The sequence below is a fragment of the Leopardus geoffroyi genome, chromosome E1, assembly GCF_018350155.1.
Source record: "Leopardus geoffroyi isolate Oge1 chromosome E1, O.geoffroyi_Oge1_pat1.0, whole genome shotgun sequence".
In the NCBI taxonomy this organism is placed as follows: Eukaryota; Metazoa; Chordata; class Mammalia; order Carnivora; family Felidae; genus Leopardus; species Leopardus geoffroyi.
This window is the reverse complement of record NC_059330.1, coordinates 42,871,662-42,895,861: the sequence shown is the minus strand read 5'-3', so window position 1 is coordinate 42,895,861 and position 24,200 is coordinate 42,871,662. Positions and strand designations below refer to the sequence as shown.

Below are 24,200 nucleotides of genomic sequence, written 5' to 3'. Positions count from 1 at the left end.
TTGTCTTTCTAATTAACTCAGACAGTGATTAAAATCAATTCCCCCACAGATTTCCTTGAATTTTGAACATGAGAGGTGCCAAGTGACTTTTCTTAGCTCCTGCTTGTGCACGAATAAATGCCACTTAAAGAGCATCTTTGGGAGAAACATCCAGGGGGAGAAACTCTCTTGCGGTCCAAGAGGGGCTGGGAGCCGGGCTGTCAATCTGCCTGTTTGTCAATTTCAGGGAGTTTGGCATTTGGGAAAGTGGTAGGCAGCTGTCAAACTGCCCACCCCAAACTGCTCTTGAATCAGAAGGAAAAGGAAGCCGAACTTCAGTTAATGCCCAGAACGGGCAGGGGACGTAGGAGCCAGAGCGGCTGCGTGGGGTCTTGGCGCCAAGGAAAAGCCCCGGCTGGGCAGCCCTGGACTTGCTCATGGGTACCCCTCTCTTGCCCTCCTGTCTGCAAAGCTCAGGCCCTGGAAACACAACAGGGCAACACAACCTGGACTCACTTCCTGCCGCAGAAAAGTGAGCAGATGCTGCCACAGAGGGAGCCGTGGGGAAGCGTTTAGGAGGGAGGGACTGCAATTAGATGAGGAAAGCTACCACACTGACCTTTCCGCGTTCTTGACTCTGCTGGACGCGTTCCCTAAATGGAAAGGGAAAATAGGTTAAGGATGCGAGGGAGCTAGAGGGTCGAGGAAGAGGGCCCGGTGAACCGAGTCGCTGGGAGTCTGCCCCACTTTGCTTCCTGCTATGGGCTGGGCCCTGAGCGGAGCCAACTTGACAGGACGGCTCCCTCTGCCTCCCCAGGGACACGAGGAGCGGTGAGTGCGGTGTGTGCATCTCAGTGGCAGCTGACTTTGTGGAGGAAATGCAGGACAGTGAAGAGCAAGAGCCACAGAAGCCCCAGGCCTGGGCACCAAGTGGAGCTGTGCCACCCGGGGTATGACAAGCACCTCCCTACCTGGCCGATGTGGCACAAATGCAAAGAAAGTAGGTAACAGACTGATGCAGAGCAGGTGCTCACTAAATGGCAGCTTGCATTTCCTAGGCACTGCTGGCATCCCAGATCAGCTTACAGGACAAGTGTCAAGAGACTGCCTCTTGCCTTCCTGTGCCCTGTCTTGTGTATTAGGACTCTCTTGGTCAAGACCAACGTTTAGGCCTAGGTCAAACTAATATTACAAACTAAATGGAAAAATGTAAGAAATCAGGTAGAATTGGGGTGGGGGCGGGCAGGAGAGATCTAGTGGGTCCATGACTGTCTGTGCCTCTGGGCCCAGTGAGATTAGGATTCTCTTCTAGGCCACACCTCCAGGGCAAACATAACCTAAAGCAGCTTCCGTATTTCCTCAAACATCAGCAGACTGCACCCAGAACTCACTCTGGAAGATCCCTAAGTATCTACAAAATAGATTATTAAGTGAACAAAGCAAAGTAAAAATATTGTGCATTTGCACAAAGGGGGGGGGGGACTTTGACATATCTGTTTGTACATGCACGGATCCTGGAAGGAAACCTGAAAAACTGTTTGCACTGTTTATCTCAGGGAGGGAGCCTGGTGGCTGGGGAAGAGAAGTCGCAGGGGAGAGAGACTCATTGCATAACCTTTTGAATTGTGAACAATGAAAATCTATTTAATAGCAGCAGCAAAACCCCGAAGACTCCCAGACCAGAGGGTGTGGAGCGAGGGGAGCTGAGGCAGAGGTTCCATCTGGTATGGCTGTGGTCTACTACCACTGTTGGTCCTATTCCTGGGTGCCAGGCCCTGCAAGGCTTAATCTTTCTCAGATTTAGGCTGGATGAAGACACCGTGACTTTAAAAATCAGCCTGGGTTTTGGTGTGTGGTACACACAGTTCCAACTCCAGCAAAGGAAGGAAAAGCCAAATAAGAATTTGGAAGGTGACAGCTATTTCAAACCACAACATCCCCTGCCCCCACCCATGCAATCTGCAGGCTCATCCCTGGCCAAGAGCTGTCCCCAGAACAGCAGCCTGGCCAGCAGGCCATGATCATTTATGTTTTATCTAGGCCAGGACTACCCACAGGCAGTCCCCGGCCTAGGCCACGGTGAATGCCTCAGTATACCACGGGAGATCTGTGGGTAACACAGGGAAGAGAGAACAGGGCAATGGGAGGCTGTGGACATCAGGGGTGTGCTGAGAGGCTGCACTTCTTGTACGTGATCCAGGATGGCCAAGAACACACGGCTGCACAGGGCACTGATTTACCAAAGTTGTCACAGATTCACTGTTTACAAATCATCTATTTCCTTTCAGTTCAGCAGGATGACTTACCTCTGGCTTCTTCTTTGGCCCCTGTTTCTTCACACGCAAGGCGTCAAGAGACAGCTGTTGCACGTGCATCATCATTTCTGTGGAAGAAACAGAGGGCTGTGGCCAGACTGCCACTCCTCATCTCCCCAGCGTGGCCCCTTCCTGGGGCCAGGGGCTATACTTTTCACTGGCCTGGCCCACTGGATCACACCAGCCTTGCCTGCCACCTTCTGGCTATGTGTCACCTCTGCACCTGCTGATAATAAAAGAAAGGGCTGGGTCCTCTATCCTGGGAAAAGTACCTAAGCTGGCCCCACTCTGTTTTGTAGTACTGAACACAACTCTTGAACAGGAGGTGCCTTATGGCTCACAAGGGCTTTAATGTACCACTGAAGAGCTGCTTCCATTGGGGGGAGACCAGTCATGTGACTTACTCAGATGTAGCTGTATATGGCAGACCCAGCAGGAGCTTCCCTAACACACTGGAAGGCAGGAAATTAGACCACGTCAGAAATGGCTGATTTTCTAGTGACAATGGAGCCCTCCACATCCCAGACTAGGACCTTCCTGAGCAGTTTTCTATTGCCCTGGCAGATCTTGGGCTGGATAGGGTTCAGCCCCCTACAATGGATTAGAGAAAACCCTAGACTCAAGGTGGAGCTGGGTGTGAGAGTCAGTCACTGCCAGCTGATTCTTTTTTTTTTTTTTTTTTTAAGTTTATTTATTTGGGGGCACCTGGTGGCTCAGTTGGTTAAGCATCCGACTCTTGTTTTCAGCTCAGGTCATGATCTCATGGTTCATGGGTTTGAGCCCCGCATCGGGCTCTGTGCTGACAACATAGAGCCTGCTTGGGATTCTCTCTCTCCCAATCTCTCCTTGCCCCTCCCCCACTTGTGCTATCTCAAAATAAATAAAAACTTAAAAAATAAAAGTTTATTTATTGACATAGAGAGAGTCTGCACATGTTGTGTGTGCCAGCAAGCATGAGCAGGGGAGGTGGGGGAGAGGGAGAGGGAGGGAGAGGGAGGGAGAGGGAGGGAGAGGGAGGGAGAGGGATAGAGAGGGTGAGAGAGAGGGAGAGAGAGGAAGAGACAGAGAGAGAGAGAGAGAGAGAGAGAGAGTGATATGATCCCAAGCAGGCTCTGTGCTGTCAGCGCAGAGCCCAACGTGCAGTGCTCGATCTCAGGAACCATGAGATGATGAACTGGGATGAGTTGCTTAACCAACTGAGCCACTCAAGTTGCCCCTAGGATAGCTATTCTAATGTAAATTTATTACAGCCTGCAAACAGGTGGTTACAGCAAGGAAACCCTACATAAATACGAAAAAAGTTTCTTTTTCTTTTTTTAATTTTTTTTTTAACGTTTATTTATTTTTGAGACAGAGAGAGACAGAGCATGAACGGGGGAGGGTCAGAGAGGGGGAGACACAAAATCTGAAACAGGCTCCAGGCTCTGAGCTGTCAGCACAGAGCCCGACGCGGGGCTCCAACTCACGGACCGCGAGATCATGACCTGAGCCGAAGTCGGCCGCTTAACCGACTGAGCCACCCAGGCGCCCCACGAAAAAAGTTTAAGATTTTATTTAAAAAAAAAAATGTTTTTAGTTAAAATTTTGTATAAAAATAATTTTAAGAAATTAGAGGTTATACCAAATGTGGGCCTCAAACTCACACCCCCAAGATCAAAGAGTTGCATGCCCTACCCACCGAGCCAGAGAGGCTCCCCGAAAGTACATGAAATTTAGTCAGGTCAAACTAGGTTGGAATGTGGGCCACACCCCTCACTTCTTTTTTATATGACTATTTTTTTTTTTTTTAACGTTTATTTATTTTTTTGAGACAGAGAGAGACAGAGCATGAACGGGGGAGGGGCAGAGAGAGAGGAAGACACAGAGTCCGAAACAGGCTCCAGGCTCCGAGCTGCTGGCACAGAGCCTGACGCGGGGCTTGAACTCGCAGACCGTGAGATCATGACCTGAGCTGAAGTCGGACACTCAACTGACTGAGCCACCCAGGCGCCCCACACCCCCCTCGCTTCTGATGAAACTATGGGTAATTTATTTAACATCTAAGGCTCAATTACCTCATCTGTACAATGGACAAACGACTGCAGTGGGGACTGACTTGAGCTCATTCCTAGCACAGAGTCACAGCTGGTAAGTGGTTGTGGCTACCAGGAGGGTTTCCGGTTTGTGAAAAGGGTCATCACACCAGCTTGAGGAGAGCTGTAGGGCATTCCACAAAGCAGCACCGTCCTAGGTGCTAGGACCGAGCACCTGCTAGGACTACTGCTGGTCTCCACACCCCCCACCGCTGTGGGGCCACATGATGAGTGGGTACATTCGGCTTTCAGCTAGCTCATACTGGCTGACATCCCTCTAAAAGCGGATGTTCCCAGTCAGTCACCAACACCCCTCTCCAGAAGCCCTGGGCAGAAACGGTACCGTCCACATGCAGGATCCTCACTCCCCAGGAGCGGGCACTGGTCAGGAGACTGTTGCTGCTCCCGCCACCTCCTCCGCTGCTGCTCCCCTGGGAAGACAAAGCAGTCAGGCAGGAGCAAGAGACTCCCCAAGGCCTGAGCGGCTCTGAGGCACCCCGTGAAGAGACGTTATGGGAGAGTCTACCCCAGTCCCCTGAAAGACCCTCTCCTCCATAAGCGCTGGCCACAGCGGGAGGCGGGGGCTGCTGCTCCAGGCACTTGTGACCAGGAAGCAGCACAGGCTTCCCAGAGAGCTGTCAGGAGGGCCTCTTGGAGGAAAGCTCTCACAATAAATACTGGCGACCGACCGACCGTCACCATCATCAAGCAGGAAGCTGTGCTGGCCTCAGGCCGTTCCTGCCCTGCTGCCCCAGGACGGCACACGGCCTTCCCCTGCCACAGCCTGCGCCCCCTTCTCGATGCCACTTTACCCACTGTGCTCCCGAGATCACCTGAACTCCTCCCCCCCGCTGCTTCACTTTCATGGCTCTGGGTCCCACAAAAGGGACAAACTGCTAAAAGATGCACAAAGTCCGGCTTATGTGCAGCGCGGCATCCCCTCCAAGGTGCTCGTGCTAGGCTCTGGTGTGGGAAGGATTAGGGAGTCAAATCTGGGCTCTACCACCGCCACCCTGGGTAACCCTGGACAAATCACTGAACTTCTCTGAGCTCTACTTCCTCATTTGTAAGAAGAAAAGAAGGACGGTACGTCTCACAGGTTGTGCGTTCTGTGTCAGCACTTCAGAAGCCCCTCCTAAGAAAGGTTAGATCCTCCCCTGTGCCAGAGACGTCCACCTGCAGCCCGCCCCACTCCGCTCACCTGGTTTCTGATGGCTTTCTGCAGTAGCTCCTTCCCTCTGCTCAAAGGCACCTGACAGGAAGAGAAGGGCAATGAGCTACGCTGTGCAGCCCACCTGTGCACAAACAGATGTTCACACAGGTGCTGGTGAGGGCTTGGGAGTCATGTGTCTTGGAAAGCTGGGAGCATTGACAGCTGAGGAGCAGCAGAAACAGAAGCCTAGAGAACCTTTTGGAGGTAAAGGTAAAGCCACACACAGTCCCGGGTCACCCACAGGTAGCTGCAGCTTGGACCCAGGTGGAGAAGCGCATTCTGAATCTACCCAAGGCCAAAGTGTCACCAGTACTCTCAGACCTCTCTTTACGAGTCTCCACACCCCCAGCAGACAGGTCTGGGCCAATTTCAACACGCCCTCTCTGGTTTACAGAGGACCTTCCTATTGCTTTTGACCCTCTGACTCTGAAGTCCCTTAAGAAGTGAAATGTATCACAGAAGGGACAGCGTGGGGATAACCGGTTGCGAAGGTCTTTAGATCTAGAGCTATGATAAAATATTTTCAGTCTCTGAATTCAAATGAGAGGTTAAATTAATCCAGATGGAACTAAAGCCAGAGACTGCCCACAACGGCTCACTGAGGCCTATTTCCGTTGCTCAGAAAACACACCTTTCCTACCTGACGAGGTTCTTACCGAGTCTGTGGGTTTCTGTGGAGGCCGGGGGTGGCCGCACTTCGGATGGGCCGTGGACGGTGTCTGCACCCTGACCTCGCTGGGACTGGGGCAGCCTCTGTGGCCTGTCGCACTGCTCTCTGCCTTCACTTCCCTGCGGCTGGACACGATGTAACTTACTTCTTTGCTCAGAAAACCCTCAATTACCTGAAACCAGATCACAGAGGTGGCTGAAAACCAGAAGGCAGATGTAGAATTATCGATTCTGAGAGGTTGGGGAAGGAAATCTTGGCTGCCAGAAGTTTCAGAATCAATGTCCTTAAATAGACCAAGTGCAGTTTTGTACCGAGCCCTCAAGAAGACATCATCCTGAAACATAATAGGGTTTATATATATAATACAGGTTTTGTCTCCAGAACTGCTGCTCCTGACCCAGCAGCAGAAGGCCACAGGCTCTGTGGTTTGACCAGATTGAGTCTGCACAGAGAAAGAGCACACTGGCGGGGCCCAACAGGATTAAAAGTAGCTGGTTAAGCCATGGCATTCCTGTGAAGACACTCGGGGGCATCCAGACACCGCGCCTGTGATCCTGACCACACTACCAAAAATAGGAACAAAAACATGAAACAAGACAAGAGTTTGGCTGCTACTGAGCTGCACAGGTATCCGCTCATCCTATCTGTAAGCTCCTCGTTGGCACTGAGCGGGTCTGACTCATCTTTGTATCCCAAGGGCCCAACACAGTGCCTGAAGCACAAGGACACTCAACTCACATTTGTGGGGAGAAGAAAAGATGGAAATAAGCAGTGGCGAGGTGGCCAATGCTTAGTGACCCACTCGCCAGGGAAAAATCCCTGCCACAAAGCATGTGCTGATTTCTGGGGGGTAAGAACTCCCACTATGGCTGATTGCAAGCTACTGACATGACGTTACTGGACGTGGAACTGGAAAGAGATGCTAACAACTGGCTCCACCTCCAGCACACCACTAAAAGTCAGGATGAATGATGGCCCTCTCTGAAGGGTGGACTGGATGAGAAACTTAGCACTGAGCTTAAAACAAAACAAAAACAAAACAAAAAAACCAACAACTGTTTAAGTCCCTCAAAAAGCTAAACACGGTCTACCAACGTCTACCACAGCAATTCTGCTTCTAGGAACGCCCCCCAAAGAACTGGAAACAAGGACTTGAACAGATACTTGTACATCCTTGCTCACCGCAACATTATTTATAATAGCCAAAAAATGGAAATAACTCAAGTGACCAACAGATGATAGACAAAATGTGATGTGTACATAAAACAAAATATTGCTCAGTCATGACATGAAGTGAAGATACACGCTGCAATGTGGATGAGCCTGGAAAAGATTACGCCAAGTGAAAGGCGGCAGACACAAAAGAACGACTATCTGTGAGTCCACTGACAGGTCTCTAGAATAGGCAAATTCACAGAGACAGACGGTGGATCGGACAGGGGTTGCAGAAAAGGGAAGTGGGAAGTTCTTGCTTACTGGTTACAGAGTGTCTGTCTGGGGTGATAAAAGTTGTGGAAACAGTGGTTACGGCGGCCCAGCTGCGTGAACGTAATTAATGCTGAAAACCGTACATTTACAAAGGATTAAAATGGCACATCTTATGTTGTGTACGTTTTATCACAAAAAGAATCTTTAAAGTTATGGCTTGAATGAGAGTACCTACGTTCTCTAATATGGCAAAAACAAAGAGTGGGGGGGGGGGGGAGGAGGACAATGACTGTCCTCTATAAACACGGCCGATGGTTCGATGGCTGCATGTGGCTCCCACTCCAGTCTGCCTACTCTTCTGCAATGTGACGGCTATTCCTATCAGGAGGCAGAGCCCCCTCTTCCATCGCCTTCAATCAGACTCCTCTGGAACAACACAATGTAGTGAAACGTGTTCCAGAGCCTGTGTCTCAAGAGGTCGTGTAGCTTCTCCCTTCACCTTCTTAGAAAGCTACCATGAGACCGCCGTGTCAACAGGCTGGTCTAGCTTACTGTATACACGTATGATGTTACGCGTATATACAACATATGTAAGAAGCCTCTCAAACGACACCTGAGAAGCCATAGAGAGGCAGCCAGCACCAACTCCCAGATGTGTGAGGTCAACTCCATCCTTCCAGCCAAGCTGACCCTCCACCCAAATGCAGCTGTAGGCGGGAGCCTTGATGAAACCAACAGAGAAACCACCCAGCTGCTCCACAGAGTAGTAAGAAATAACTTGTTTTAAGCCCCAGTTCTGGGGTGGTTTTTTCACACAGCACAGGCTAAATGAAAGAAGAGACTAAAAGTTCAAAAGGTAATTTGGGGCCAGTTTGGGTGTATAATCAAGACTTGGTACATTCCCCATTGCCAAGCTTCTATATTCCTGAGCTTCTGTTCATTTGACAGAAAAGAGCCTCTGCATTCCAAGCTTATTCAAGTCATTTCCCTAGTTGCCCGCCTCTTTGGAGCCGAGCACTATCATCCCATTTTCGAAACTCGAGAGTTCCCCATGTCAACCCCTTACTAAAAGTGCCACGCGGCACACACATGGCTTAAAAATATTTTAAAGGACTCAAATACGGCAAACGCTTCTTACGGGAAGTTTTTCACCAGTGTTATGTAAAAGAGTTAAAATTTAGAAATAATCTCAATGTCCACAGAGTAACCATTAGGCAAATTAATAATCCACTCAAAGAAATATATTCTCATTACAAATAACATGAGGGATAATAACGATAGCAAAGTGCTACTGCTTTAAGGTTATGGGCAAAACGTTGGTAATCAAAAATGTATTCATGATCACATAGCTACACAGAAAATAAACATAAAAAAAAAAAAAGAATAGAGACAGAAGTAGAGGAGTGGTTACCCAGGTTGGGTGTATTGAGGAGAAATGGGGAGTGACCGACAACGGGTATGGGTTTCTTTTTTGGGGTGATGAAAAGGTTCTAAAATTGTGTATTCACACTGCTTGCATATCTGTGAATACACCAAAAACCATTGAGTTGTACATTTTAAATGGGTGAACTGTATGGTATATGGATTACATCTCAAGAAAGCGGTGAAAAAAGGGGCACCTGGGTGCTAAGCCTTCAACTCTTGATTTCAGCTCAAGACATGACCTCACAGTTCGTGAGTTCGAGCCCTGCATTGGGCTCCATTCTGACAGTGGGGAGCCTACTTGGGATTCTCTGTCTCCCTCTCTCTCTACCCTTCCACTGCTCGCTCTCTACCTCTCTCTCTCAAAATAAATAAATAGATATTAAAAAAGAAAAATAATAATAAAATGAAGCTGTGAAAACTAAGAGTCCAGAAGCAAAGATATCATTCCAATTTTAGTATATGTGCTGCCGAAGCGAGCACTAGAAGCAAAGATATCAAATACCTAGAAGTCACAGATACAATCCCTCTCCAGCTCCTGCCCGATAACCCACAAAGGCACATGATATCACAAGTCACAAGCAGGTTACATACCCCACCCAGCTGCTGGATGGCCCCCGTCAAAAACTGGAGACTCTTGCCAGCAGGCAGATCCAGATAAAAGGACTTTCCAGAGAAGGGCTGCCTCCCAGCATCTGCAGAGCTCATCCGGCATTTTTCCAGACAACTGGAAACTTCCAGTTGAGCCCCTAGGAAAGAACAAAAGGGAACAAAGTGAGAAGCATGGGCTGAGAGTCACGCAAGCCGAACAACGCTCAACGACAGCCTCTGTGGTGTGCCCCCGCTAGACCCTGGGCACATAAAGATGAACCTGGGACTGGCGTTCGTTCCTACCTTCATGAAGCCCAGATGTGAAGGGATCAGAACCCTGGTACGTGGATGGCAGGAACCTAAAATGGTGCAGCCACTTGAGGAAATAGTTTGGCAGCTTCTCAAAATGCTAACCATAAAGTTAACATGCGACTCTGCAATCCCACTCTTAGGCATAAACCCAGGAGAAACGAAACTGTATGTCCAGATAAAAACATGTATAAGAATGTTCATAGTAGCATTATTCATTCAGCCAATAGGAAATAATTCAAGTGTAAATAAAATAATAAGCAAAATGTGGTGTATCCATTCAATGGAATATTATTGGGCCAATAAAAAAACAAAAAAACAAACAAACAAAAAAACGAGCCACTGACAAATGCTACAACCAGGATGAATCTCATACACATGCTAAGTCAGAAAAGCCAGATACAAAGACCACATATTATATGATTGCATTTATATGAAATGTTCAGAAAAGGAAAAGATACAGAAATAGAAATTGGATTAGCGGTTGCTTAAGACCGAGGGTGGGAATAAGAAGTGACTGAAAATGGGCATGAGGTTCTTTTTGGGGTAATGAAAATATTCTAAAATTAAATTGTATTAGATGTACAACTCTGTAAAGTAACTAAAAATCACTGAAAGCATACAACAAATGAATTTTATAGTGGGTAAGTTACACCTCAATAAAGCTAAAAAAAAAAAAAAAATTCCAAAAAACAAAACACCCAACCCTTCAGTGAATATAATCTTGAGATTTGTGCATTTCTTTGTATATAAAAGAGAAAAACCTATAAATACATATGGAATTCTGATCAATGAAATGCATGCTATATTATTTAGAGAGAAAGGTACTGTCTACAAATCACTTGAAATGTATCAAAAATATAATGGATAGAAATCCATCATGATAGGGGCGCCTGGGTGGCTCAGTCGGTTGAGCATCGGGTTCAGCTCAGGTCATGATCTCATGATCTCATGATCTTGAGACCCACAACAGGTTCGATGCTGTCAGTGCAGAGCCTGCTTTGGATCATCTGTTCCCCTCTCTCTCAAAAATAAACATTAAAAGAAATCCATCATGATAAAATAAATATATTAAAATGTCAATGATAAAATCTAAATGGTGTGTATATGAATGCTCAATGTAAAAGTCTTTAGACTTTGTTGCAGGATTGAAAACTTTCATAAAAAAACCTTAACGCTTGAAGAGATAGGGGTGCCTGGGTGGCTCAGTTGGTTAAGTGTCCGACTCTTGGTTTTGGCTCAGGTCATGATCTCACGATTTCGTGAGTTCCAGCCCCGCATTAGGCTCTGCGCTGATGGTGCAGAGCTCACTCGAGATTCTCTCTCTCCCTCTCTCTGCCCTTCCCCCACTCACACTATCTCTGTCTCTCTCAAATAAAACTTAAAAAAAAAAACAACTTGAAGAGATAAAAAGGATTCAAGAGAATGTGACAACCACTGAAGCGAAGAACTTCTTCTTCTTCTTTTTTTTTTTTTAATGTTTTTATTTATTTCTGAGACAGAGAGAGACAGAGCATGAGCAGGGGAGGGGCAGAGAGAGAGGGAGACACAGAATCGGAAGCAGGCTTCAGGCTCTGAGTTGTCAGCACAGAGCCCGATGCGGGGCTCGAACTCATGGACCGTGAGATCATGATCTGAGCTGAAGTCGGACGCTCAACCGACTGAGCCACCCAGGCGCCCCTGAAGCAAAGAACTTCTTTTTTTTTTTTTAATTTTTTTTTTTCAACGTTTATTTATTTTTGGGACAGAGAGAGACAGAGCATGAACGGGGGAGGGGCAGAGAGAGAGGGAGACACAGAATCGGAAACAGGCTCCAGGCTCTGAGCCATCAGCCCAGAGCCTGACACGGGGCTCGAACTCCCGGACCGCGAGATCGTGACCTGGCTGAAGTCGGACGCTTAACCGACTGCGCCACCCAGGCGCCCCTGAAGCAAAGAACTTCTAATATACAGATGAGAGTCCCTGAAGACAAAAAATAAAACAAAAATCCCAGAATACTAAAAATCATAGTTCCCTGAAATAAAAAAATGTTTTGAACTAACAAATTCGAAGAGTTTATCACATAGTTGAAAAAATGGACCCAGAACAGCAAACACTATGATATAGTTAATAAAACTGCTGGATTTTACATGAGGGGTTTGAGGCGCCTGGGTGACTCAGTCAGTTAAGCATCTGACTCTTGATCTCTGCTCAGGTCAAGATTTCATAGTTCGTGAGTTCGAGCCCCGCATTAGGCTCTGCGCTGATAGTGCAGAGCCTGCTTGGGATTCTCTCTCTCCTTCTCTCTCAAGGTATATAAATAAACTTTGAAAACACCGGGTCATTGACTTGGCCGTTTAGAAATTAAAAAACTGGGGCGGCTGGGTGGCTCAGTGGGTTAAGCGTCTGACTTCAGCTCAGGTCATGATCTCGCGCTTTGCGAGTTCGAGCCTCGCATCGGGGTCTGTGCTGACAGCTTGGAGCCTGGAGCCTACTTCTGATTCTGTGTCTCCCTCTCTCTCTGCCCCTCCCCCGCTTATGCTCTGTCTCTCAAAAATGAATAAATGTAAAAAAAAAAAAAATTAGAAAGTAAAAAATAAATAAATGAGGGGTTTGGAACAGATATTTTTGTCAATCTCCTAAAACTCCTTGACTCCATAAATTCCTGCATCTCTCCTTGCTACTGCCCAGTCAGACTCATTTGCACCTCCTCAGTATCTTTCTTCTGAGTTCCACATTACTTATTATCTTTCCTCTTAGTATTTTTCAGCTTCATATTCTTGTTTACTCCTTCAGGATGAACCCCTGGACTCCCCATCAGACTGGGAACTATTTAGGGAAGAGATGTTGACTTACATAGCAGCATTATTCCCCCAAACCCAGAGCCTGCTCTCCCATCCTCAGCTGGCACCTGACCTTCAGGCACTTACCTTCTGGCCCCCTAAATCTCTCTCTTCCTGAAAGCCCTAGTTCAGAGACAGAAAATACTGGAAAGTCACCTTGACATTTCACAGAAGAGACCTTGTTGTGAGTCCCTGCTCTGCTTCTTACTAGCTGTGTAACTCTAGGCAAGTCACAATCTCACTTCGTGTCTTTGAATCTCTATTTCTTCACTTCTGAAAGAGTGATAATAATTAGTACCCACCCCCTTTGGACAGTCCATATGCAGTAAATCAAATATTGTAAATTGTGTCACATAATCGTATTGAGGGGATATTTAAATACTTAACAGGCATTGTGATAATATGGATGAATTATATAGAATATGAATCATACCTCAATAAAAAACTATCGTTAAACAATTTTTAGGGGTGCCTGGGTGTCTCAGTCAGTTAAATGTCCGACTTCGGCTCTGGTCATGATTTTGCAATCTGTGGGTTCGAGCCCCTGCGTCAGGCTCTATGCTGACAGCTCAGAGCCTGGAGCCTGCTTTGGATTTTGTGTCTCCCTCTGTCTCTCCCCCTTCCTTGCTCACTCTCTATCTCTCAAAAATAAATAAATGTTAAAAAAAAAAATTTTTTTTTAATTTGATATTTGTGGGGCACCTGGGTGGCTTTGTTAGTTAAGTGTCCAACTTTGGCTCAGGTCATGATCTCACGGCTCGGGAGTTTGGAGTCCCACCTCAAGCTCTCTGTTGTCATCTCAGAGCCCACTTCGGATCCTCTGTCTCCTTCTCTCTCTGCACCCCTCCTAAACTAGCACACACTCTCTCTCTCAAAAATAAACATTTAAAAAAATAATACAGGGGCGCCTGGGTGGCTCAGTCTGTTAAGCGTCCGGCTTTGGCTCAGGTCGTGATCTCACAGTTCGTGGGTTCAAGCCCAATGTCAGACTCTGTGCTGACAGTGAGGAGCCTGGAGCCTGTTTCAGACTCTGTGTCTCCCTCTCTCTCTCTGCCCTTTCCCGGCTTACACTCTGTCTCGCTGTGTCTCGCTCTCTCTCAAAAATAAATACAAAAAAAAAAAAAAAAAAAAAAAAAAGTCCTCCAGAGTAATTTATTGCATTCAGTTGATCATACACAGTGTAAATACAACACTGCATTTTACAGATCACCTTGACTGCTTTGCGTAGATGCCCTTTTTTTCTGAAGTTAATGTGAACTTTCTATTGTTAATTCAATAGTTCATGATTTTTTGGTAAAAGAATCAGAAAGGCTTTTATTTATTCAACTTTTGTGCTATAATCTGTTGGTCAATATTTTTTACTAAACATTTCTGTGATACGCAATTTTAATTCTGGCAGTGAGTTTGGAAAGTTAGTTTAATTCTTACTGCCTGTGTTTTCTAAAATGACAAATATCTTCTAAATGTCTATTTGTTTTTAATATGATTTTATTTATGAAAAAAAATTTAATGTTTTTAAATTTATTTTTGTGAGAGGGAGAGACAGATGTGAGCAGGGGAGGGGCAGAGAGAGACAGAAGCACAGAATATGAAGCAGGCTCCAGGCTCTGAGCCTGACACGGGGCTGGAACTCGTGGACTGCGAGATCATGACCTGAGCCAAAGTCAGCTGCTGAACCTACTGAGCCACCCGGGTGCCCCTCTTATAATTTTATTTTATTTTATTTTTTTGGTTATTTTTTTCCCTATAATAATTTTAAATAAAACACTCATGTCAATTTTTATTAGGTATATCATTCTTTCAAAATATTTGTTTTGAGCTACAAGAATAGGCATGCTTCAGTAAAGATCATTTATGATCAAAGTAAAAAAATAAATAAATAAATAAACCTCGGTATTTGTATAGTTTCAAGATACTTACTATTATAAAGGTAAAATGGTAACTTATGATTGAAGAAACCTTCCAGACACCACTTTAATCAAATGATCAAGTTAACGTGACCAGTGATGAGCCTTAGCCACTCATGTGCTTTCTGACACCACATCCTACAAAGGGCACAACATCACTTCTTTGTCAAAAATGCACAACCTAGATCCAACCATAGGGACATAGTACACAAACTCAAATTGAGGGGCATTCTGTCCTTCTGAAGTACCAAAGTCATGAACAACAAATAAAGAAGACCTCCTCCCAAATGGAAGGGAGGCTAAGGAGATATGACAACTCAAAGCAGGGCGTGATTCTGGATTGGATCATAAACCAGAAAAAAAGATGCCAGGAAACAATTAGTAGAATCTGAATAAGATTTATAGACTAACTAATATTTTATCAATATTATAATTTCCTGAGTTTTCAAATTGTACTATGGTTACATAAGATGTAAGTATTTGGAAGAAGCTGGGCTAGGAGTATACAGGAACCCCCGGTTTTGAAATTTCTAAGTCTGAACTTTCTTTAAAGTGAAGAATGAACAGGGAAAAAACCAAACTCTAAATATATGGGAGTTAAATCTTGTAACACAGTGTGAGCTACTAGCTCAGGTGGAGGGACTCTTCCAGAAGGTATCGAGAGGAGATAAAGAAATGGAGGGGCGCCTGGGTGGCGCAGTCGGTTAGGCGTCCGACTTCAGCCAGGTCACGATCTCGCGGTCCGTGAGTTCGAGCCCCGCGTCAGGCTCTGGGCTGATGGCTCAGGGCCTGGAGCCTGTTTCCGATTCTGTGTCTCCCTCTCTCTCTGCCCCTCCCCCGTTCATGCTCTGTCTCTCTCTGTCCCAAAAATAAATAAACGTTGAAAAAAAAAAAAAATTAAAAAAAAAAAAAAAAAAAAAAGAAATGGAGAGGACGGAAATAGAAGTGTAAGCAACATCACAGAGGGGCTGCAAAGGGAAAGAAAAAAAGAATGGAGAGAAGAAAACATTTGAAGAAGCAACGGTCTAGGCTTCTGAATAAATATGGAGGAGGAATATGAGAACTTTTGTTCTCTCCTTAAATCCTACTAAAAATGACAAAAAAAAAAAAAAAAGGAATAAAAATGGACAAAGACACTGGCAAGATGACAAGAGACAAGAGATGCCAGTAAACTGTGGAAGCTGGAAAGCAGATGGATGAGTGGAAAACAGGCAGGAGACCAGAGAAAGTGGCATCTAAGGCCAACGAGAAGCAAGCTGGAGCTGAAAGGCCCTGAAACTGGAGGGACCAGAAGAGAATGCTGGAGTGAAATGGGGGGCTGAAAAAGAGGTTATCTGGAAGCCTTTCAAAGGAACAGCTAGATACCCAGAACCTTCCCCTACCCTGGCAGAAGACTACAGCAATGGTGGGGTGCCTAGATGGCTGTCAGTAGAGCTTGTGACTCTTGATCTCAGAGTCGTGAGTTCAAGCCTCATGTTGAACAAGGAATCCATAAATAAATAAATAAATAAATAAATAAATAAATAAATAAAACAAACAAAACTACAGCAGTGGTTCTTCACTGAGGGAGATTTTGCCCCCAGGGGAAATTTGACAATGTCTGGAAATATTTTTCGTTGTTAGGGCGTATGCTTCTAGCCGATAGAAGCCAGGAATGCTGCTTAACATCGTATAAGGCACAGGACAACCCCCTGCAACAGAATTATCTCATCCTAAACGTCAATAATGCTGAGAATGAAAAATCCCTGGACTAGAGGAAACTGAGCACAGGTGAGAGCAGGGATAAAGTCCCAATGAAAACACAGAAGATTAAGAGGATGTCCACATGATGAACAGTGAGACCTGTAGATCTCATCCCCTAATGAACTCCCAGAATGCGGACAACCACACTTATAACCTGCAATGTGATAGTAGTAGGAAGTGACCCCTTGGAAGGTAGTTAGGTTTAGGTGAGATCATGAGGTGTAGCTCCCCTAAGGGGACTGGTGTCCTTACAAGAAGAGAGACCAGAGCGTGTGCTCTCTCTCCATCCATGAGGGCACAAAGAAGAGCTCATGTGAACCACATAGTGAGATGGTAGTCATGTGCAAGGCTAAAAGCGAGCCCTTACCAAGAACACAAATCTACTGGTATCTTGATCTTGGGACTACCAGCCTCTGGTAATATGAGAAATAAATGTGTTTAAGCCACTCAGTCTACCATGTTTTGTTATAGCAGCCTGAAATACAGGATATCCCCCAAGGGGTGTCTGGGTGGCTCAGTCGGTTAAGCATCTGGGCTCAGGTCACGATCTCATGGTTTGTGAGATTGAGCCCTGAAGTTGGGTTCTGCGCTGACAGTGCAGAGCTTGCTTGGGATTCTCTCTCTGCCCCTCCCCATGCTGGCACACTCTCTCTCTCTCAAAATAAATAAGTAAATATTAAAAAAAAAAAAGGACAGGGGCACCTGGGTGGCTCAGTTAGTTACACATCTGACTTCGCTCAGGTCATGATCTCATGGTTCGTGAGTTTGAGCTCCCCCCACATGGGGCTCTGTGCTGACAGCTCAGAGCCTGGAGCCTGTTTCGGATTCTGTGTCCCCCCTCTTTCTCTCTGCGCCTCCTCTGCTTGTGTACTCTCTCACGCTCTCAAAAATAAACTTAAAAAAAAAAAAAAAAAGACACCCCCCCCTCGTAAAATTGCCAGGTTCCAGCATGATTACCTACAATGAAATCTACCAACTGATAACCCCCTTCCAATTGGCATTTCATTGCCTCACTTTTAAATATGAATGGGTAATCAAAGATCAGATATTTAAAGAAAGCTTCTAACAAGAAATCTAACTACCAAACAGAAAAAAGGCTTAGAGGAAATAGAGAAAATACAGGAAAGCAGAAGAAACCTAAAAACAATACCCTATATATCCTCAGAGAAATAAAGGAATACATTGCGTTCCATAAACACATAGACAAGTATAAAAAATGAAACACAAGAAAAACTTTTGGGGCGCCTGGGTGGCTCAGTTGGTTGAGCATCCAACTTCGGCTCAGGTCATGATCTCGTGGTCTGTGAATTCAAGTCCCGCATGGGGGCTCTGTGCTGACAGCTCAGAGCCTGGAGCCTGCTTCAGATTCTGTGTCTCCCTCTCTCTCTGCCCCTCCCCCACTCATGCTCTGTCTCTCTCTCTCTCTCTCTGTCAAAAATAAACAAACATTTAAAAAAAAGAAAAGAAAAACTTTTTAGAAATGTATAATATGAAAAAAAAAAAAGAAAGAAAGAAATGTTGCAGAACGAAAAGGAGTTTCCAGAATGAAAGTTTCCACCGAGTACCAGCTCCATGAATGAAAAAAGTCCCCCATCAGGGCACACTGTCAAGAAATTTCAGGACATTAAGGAGAAAGAGGAAAAAACAAAACAAAACAAAACCCCACAAAACACAGGATTTGGGCTTCATTTCAGGTAATACTGGAGACCAGTAATTTAAAAGCCTTCCTAATACAGGGGTTCAGTGGGTTAAGCGTGACTTGATTTCCACTCAGGTTATGATCTCACAGTTCCTGAGATCGAGCCCCGAGTTTGGCTCTGCATTGACAGTGAGTGTGCAGCCTGCTTGGGATTTTCTTTCTGCCCCTCCTCGACACATGCTCTCTTTCTCTCTGTTAAAATAAATAAACATTAAAAACAAAACAAAAAAAGCCTTTCTAATACAAAATATCTAAAAATACCAGTTAAAATATAAATACAAATCCCACCTAACTGCTAAATTCACAAAATCAATAAGTAAGATTCCACAAATGCCCCCAAATAATGAGAAAACTGAAAACCACAGTGGGGAAAGCCAATGCTGACTGCCCTGAGGGAGTTTGTGGGCTTAAAAGCAAAGGGTTTGGGACTGATGAGCCTGACACGCCCAGGAGATCAGGAGATAAGGTCTTGCACCTGCCTAGAGTGAGGAGTTAGAATTGAGAAATTCCACATGAATCTAGGAGAAAAGGTAAATCAGAAAATAATCCATCCACCAAGAGACCTTTTAAAAGGAATACTTTCTTAGCCTGGCTCTGCAAGAAAAATGTCTTCTCTGAGAATTCATAACCATAGGCCTCCCAAGAATTTGGAATTCAAATTCACATTACTTATGTGGTCTAAGAATCCACTATCATCACCATCAAACAGAGAAATTAACATAAAAAGTAATCCCAGCTCCTAACACCTTTGGCATACTTTCAAGTAACTAAATGCAAATCAATTCTAGAGGCACAGCTTAGCTCAGGGTTCCCAAATTTCCTCATATAAAGCATCATCAAACATTAACTCACCCTCCAACATTATAAAACACATGAAGGAAACAAACCACTGTGGGTAAGAATCAGCAGAAATAAAGAGCAAAATTAGATCCCCAACAGCTTCCAATAGAAGCTTTTAGGGTCACTGTAGACCATAAAATAATTTAATTATTAAATGTTTTATTTCACTAAAATAAGTATTTAAAATGCTGGGAGAAAATAAATGTCAACTTAGAATTTATATCTGACTGGGCAATTATTCAAGAATGAGGGCAAAATAAAGACATTTTTCAAACAAAGAAAATCCATTTATTCCCCAACCACTTCTTACTGAAGGACTTCGCAGAGGTATACTTTGGGATGAAGGAAGCTAGACCCACAAGGAAGGACTGAAATGCCAAAAATTTGCCAAAAATATGTATAAATCTAAACAATCACTGTATAAAACAATAATGATAATAATGACTAATTTGGAAGTAAAAAAGACACACAATAATCATATTGCTGCTAGATGGCAATAATGCTATAGATGGGGACAGGGATGGTTCAGAGACAGACCAGTCTAGGCCTTTGTTGTGTCAGGAGGAAGGTAGAAATATTCACAGAATCAGACTTCGCCCTACACTACAAACTACAAGTGGAAAGTGGCTGAATCACTATATTGTACATATGAAACAACAGAATACTGCATGTAAATTATACTGGAATTAAAAATTACAACAGGGCACCTGGGTGGCTCAGTCAGTTAAGCGTCTGACTCTGATTTTGGATGAGGTCATGATCTCATGGTCATGAGATTGAGCCTCAAGTTGGGCTCCAAGCTGGGTGTGGAGCCTGCTTAAGATTCCCTCCACGGGGCGCCTAGGTGGCTCAGTCAGTTAAACGTCCACATCCGACTTCGGCTCAGGTCATGATCTCACAGTTTGTGAGTTCAAACCCCACTTGGGCTCTGTGCTGACAGCTCAGAGCCTGGAGCTGCTCCCGATTCTGTGTCTCCTTCTCTCTGCCCATCCCCTGCTCACACTCTATCTCTCTCTCCCAAAAATAAATAAAAAACGTTAAAAAAAAAAAAAAAAAAGATTCTCTCTCTCTCCCTCTTCCTCTGCCCCACCCCCTCCAAAATAAAAAATTAAAGAAAACAAAAAGATTGTACACTTAAAAGAAAAAAGTGGAATATGTCTTCAAAATTCTGGGGAAAAATTATTTGCAGCCTAGAACTATTTAACCAGCTGAACTATCATTCAAATATAAGTTAACATAAAGAATTGTAAGACCTGCAGGTCTTGAAAAATTTGTCTAGTACCCTTTCTCAGGAAGCTATACTAGAAGGGGTACTCTATCAAGATGAGGAAGTAAATGTAGAGAGAAAAACATAGGAATTTATGATAGAGGGGATCCTACACAGGAAAAACCAAGGGAAATCCCCAGAACGATGAAGGGAGTTTCTAGGATGAAATCAGTGCAACAAGCCTAGCGCTCAGCTGGACCAGACTAGAGTACTAAGATAAATGGTTTCAGAAGGTATGTTCTCCAGACAAAGAAGAAACTGATGGATTCTCAGATGAGCGTGAAAATACTGAGGGAAGGCTTATACTTCTGGTAAGAGTCTGAACATGAATTAGGGATCATACATAGAAAATGAAGCATATTGGGGCTCAGTCAGTTAAGCGTCCAACTTCCGCTCAGGTCATAATCTCACGGTTTGTGGGTTCGAGGCCCCACGTCAGGCTCTGTGCTGACTGCTCAGAGCCTGGAACCAGCCTGCTCTGGATTCTGTGTCTCTGTCCTCTCTCTCTCTGTCCCTCCCCTGCTCTGTCTCTCTCTCAAAAATAAACACACATTAAAAAAAAAAAAAAAGAAAAGAAAATGAAGCATATTTCCTAGTTTACTACATGGGTCATCTGTGAATAAACATAATCAGGATACTGCAAATAAATAAATGACCAATCAAAGATGACTACATATGCACTAGGAGGAGGAGAGGAGGAAAATGTGTGTGTTTGTGTGTGCTAAGTGGGGAGACAGAAAAAAAAATTTTTATTTTCCATACTAGGAAGTCAACAGATATAATTTAAGTTAAAAACAACAAAAGCAGGGGCACCTGGCTGGTTGGGTTGGAAGAGCATTTAACTCTTGATTTTGGGGTTGTGAGTTCAAGCCCCATGTTGTGTGTAGAGATTACTTAAAAATAAAATCTTAAAGGGCGCCTGGATGGCTCAGTCGGTTAAGCGTCTGACTTCGGCTCAGGTCATGCTCTTACAGTTCGTGGGTTCGAGCCCCGCATCAGGCTCTGTGCTGACAGCTTGGAGCCTGGAGCCTGCTTCGGATTCCGTGTCTCCCTCTCTCTCTGTTTCTCCCCTGCTCACGCTCTGTCTCTCTCTCAAAAATAAATAAAGATTAGGAAAAAAAATTTTTTAAATATTAAAAAAGAAAACAAAGGCAGTATGGGCATGCTATTTAGAAATAAGTAGCTAAATATTAGAAGAAATAGCTGTAAGAGCTGTAAACAATGGCACTCTAGAGAGTAGGAAACAGGAGGCGAGGGTGGGTGTGTGAGAGGCAGAGACATAGACATAGACCTAGCCTCTTAAAATTATGAAACCATAAAACTATAATAAAAATTTTTTAAAACCCTTCAAATTTCATAGTCATGTTACAGTGAATTTTAAGAACAAATATGAAGATAATCATCTAAAATCTTCCAATGAAAAAAAGTAGGCCAAGGGGGCACCTGGGTGGCTCAGTTGGTTAAGCATCTGACTCTTGATTTTGGCTTAGGTCATGATCTCGGGTTCATGAGTTCAAGTCCCACGTTGGGCTCTGTGCTGACAATGCAGAGACTGCTTGGGATTTTCTCTCTCAAAAATAAAAAATAAACATTAAAAAAAAAAAAAAAAAAAGAAAAAAGCAGATCACTTACAAAGAAACAAGAATCAGACCTACATCAATTATCAACAACACCTTTTTTTTTTTTGAGAGAGAGAGAGAGAATGCGTACAAATGGGGCAGAGAGAGAGAGAGAGAGAGAGGGAGAAAAGATCTGAAAGAGGCTGTGCGCTGACAGCAGAGAGCCCCATGTGGGGCTGGAACTCACAAACGGTGAGATCATGACATGAGCTGAAGTCGGGTGCTTAACCTGCTGAGCCACCTGGGCACCCCAACAACATCTACTTTTTGCAGGAAGAAAATGCTGAAGGAAAAAAACTTTGACTCAAGAATTTAACACAAAGAAGAAATCAAGATATTCTCAGGCATACAAGCTTCAGAATGTTTATCACATAAAGCCCCCTTTTGAAAACACTCTTGGAGAAAGTCCTCCAGCAAACAAAGAGTAAATAACTTAGTAAAGTGTATTGCTGTTTCAAAGGCAACCAAAGCTTGTATCTCTAACAATCCAGAACTAAAACTAGAAGAAACTAGGGGAGGGGAGGGAAGTGACGGAAGTGAGTATGGCTGCAATACTTGTCTATTTCGGTGGGTTTATGGTAAAAATAACCATGAATATGAGCTTAATAAGGTACTCTATCCTGACTCTCCATCTGCTCATCTTGTTAGTAATATCAGACTGAAAGCTCTTACTTGACCTTTACCATGAATTCCTAAGTGATTCATGCCATCCCTCCATATACACACACTCAAAGCCACTAAGTAATTAGGAAACCTCAATAGCGCTAACAATTCCCGACCATGATTTTCATCCCAAAAGACTTGGTGCAGGAGTACCAACTTCGACCTCGCATCCCTAGTTCTGACCTGTTACCTACCTACGATAGGAGCCCGGAGCCTACTCTCAGCCATAGAACTCTGCAGCTCTGAGAATTTGCCGTCACCTGAGAGAGGACAAAACAGCATCAGAACCACCTTCATTAGCCTTCGACCTTCTACTACCCTCTCCCCCAACCCCCATCCCCGGCCTCCCAATTCCTGCAAACCCCCCAGCGCAGCTCCCGGGGAGGGGGGGAAGGAAGACTGAACTCCATCACAATCCATATCCCATCTCACCTCCCGTGCCTCTTGTCCTTCAATCCCGCCGCCCCCTCTAGAACTCTGCGCCTTCACTCCCATGGCCTCTTGGCCACCCCTTTTGTATTTCAATCCCCGTGCTTCCCTCCAGGCTCTTGTCCCCTCAGTCCCTTGCCACCTTTAGACCTCTACCTCCTCAACGCCAGTAAGCCCTTCTTCTCGGCCCCTCTACGCTCCTCAGCTTCTGCCCCTATCAGCTCCCCAATTCCTGTGCACCTTCCCGATCTCTTATCCTCTCTACACTCGTTTAACCCCTTCCTTCCACCTTCCTTCTTACCCCATCTTCCCCTTCCCGGCATCCGTACCCTTTCCTGGCTCCCTCCTCAAGGTCTCCGTAGTGTATTCGCGGGCTCCATGAGCTTTTTCCAACGACCGAGTGGCCGTGGCCTCTCCGCAAGTACACGACCAGTCTCCAGGCGCCCTGGGCCGCGGCTCGGGTTTAAATTTCCTGTCGGCCCCGCCCCTAATACAGCGTAATAGCTGCGAGGGTCTGCCCTACGGTGGCCCTGCGAGGTCAATGTTAACCTCAGCAAAACCTCCCTTCTCCCTTCCTATTCCGGCCGCCGTTCTCCATCCGTCCCTTCCCTTCATTTCTTGGCTTTTCATTGGGTGGAGATACTCTGCGCCTTAACAGACAGGAAGTTGAGGACTAGTGGTAGCCTAGTTTTCATGATTCTTCACACTGAGCTGGTTTGAAATTCCTAGGAGTTCGATAATAACAAAATAGGCCTATCACGGAGCATTTACAAAAAGATTTCACATACACATCATTTCATCTTCACATCTTTGTTTCCCTCCCTTTTCTCCACTTACCCACCCAACAAAAAAAAAATCTCAAAAGAGGTGTCTCCTCATTTGTTCAACTCATGTAATTAGTGTGACCCTCACCTCTCCACTAAAACTGTACTTGTCTAGGTCAACTGTAACTTCCACGTTCCCAAATCCTATGGTCACTTTGCTGTACTCAACTGATCCAACTTCTAGAACATTAAAGGAGACTATTCCTTCCTTCCTGAGCCAGTTTCTTCATTTTGCTCCTATTTCTACGAGCCTGCACCTTCCCTTAATGGCTCCACAATCTCCTTTGCTGAATCTGAAGCCATTGTTCCACCTATAATGTTGCAGCATGTCAAGGCTTTAGCCCTTAGTCCTATTCTCTTCCATATTACCACTTCCTTCCCAGGAGAT

At 44.9% G+C, this 24,200-nt stretch overlaps 1 protein-coding gene across 1 annotated transcript in view; it reads right to left on the bottom strand.

Moving 5' to 3' along the window:
• Window positions 1-23,783, bottom strand: part of DBF4B (DBF4 zinc finger B) — a 33,618-nt gene extending 9,835 nt beyond the window's left edge. The window contains 8 exon segments of the mRNA XM_045489190.1: window positions 599-632; window positions 2,286-2,362; window positions 4,710-4,797; window positions 5,568-5,618; window positions 6,236-6,421; window positions 9,694-9,848; window positions 22,754-22,819; window positions 23,318-23,783. Of these exon segments, the coding sequence (XP_045345146.1) occupies window positions 599-632; window positions 2,286-2,362; window positions 4,710-4,797; window positions 5,568-5,618; window positions 6,236-6,421; window positions 9,694-9,848; window positions 22,754-22,787 (625 nt within the window). The 5' untranslated portion in view covers window positions 22,788-22,819; window positions 23,318-23,783.
• Window positions 23,784-24,200: the final 417 nt, after the last annotated feature.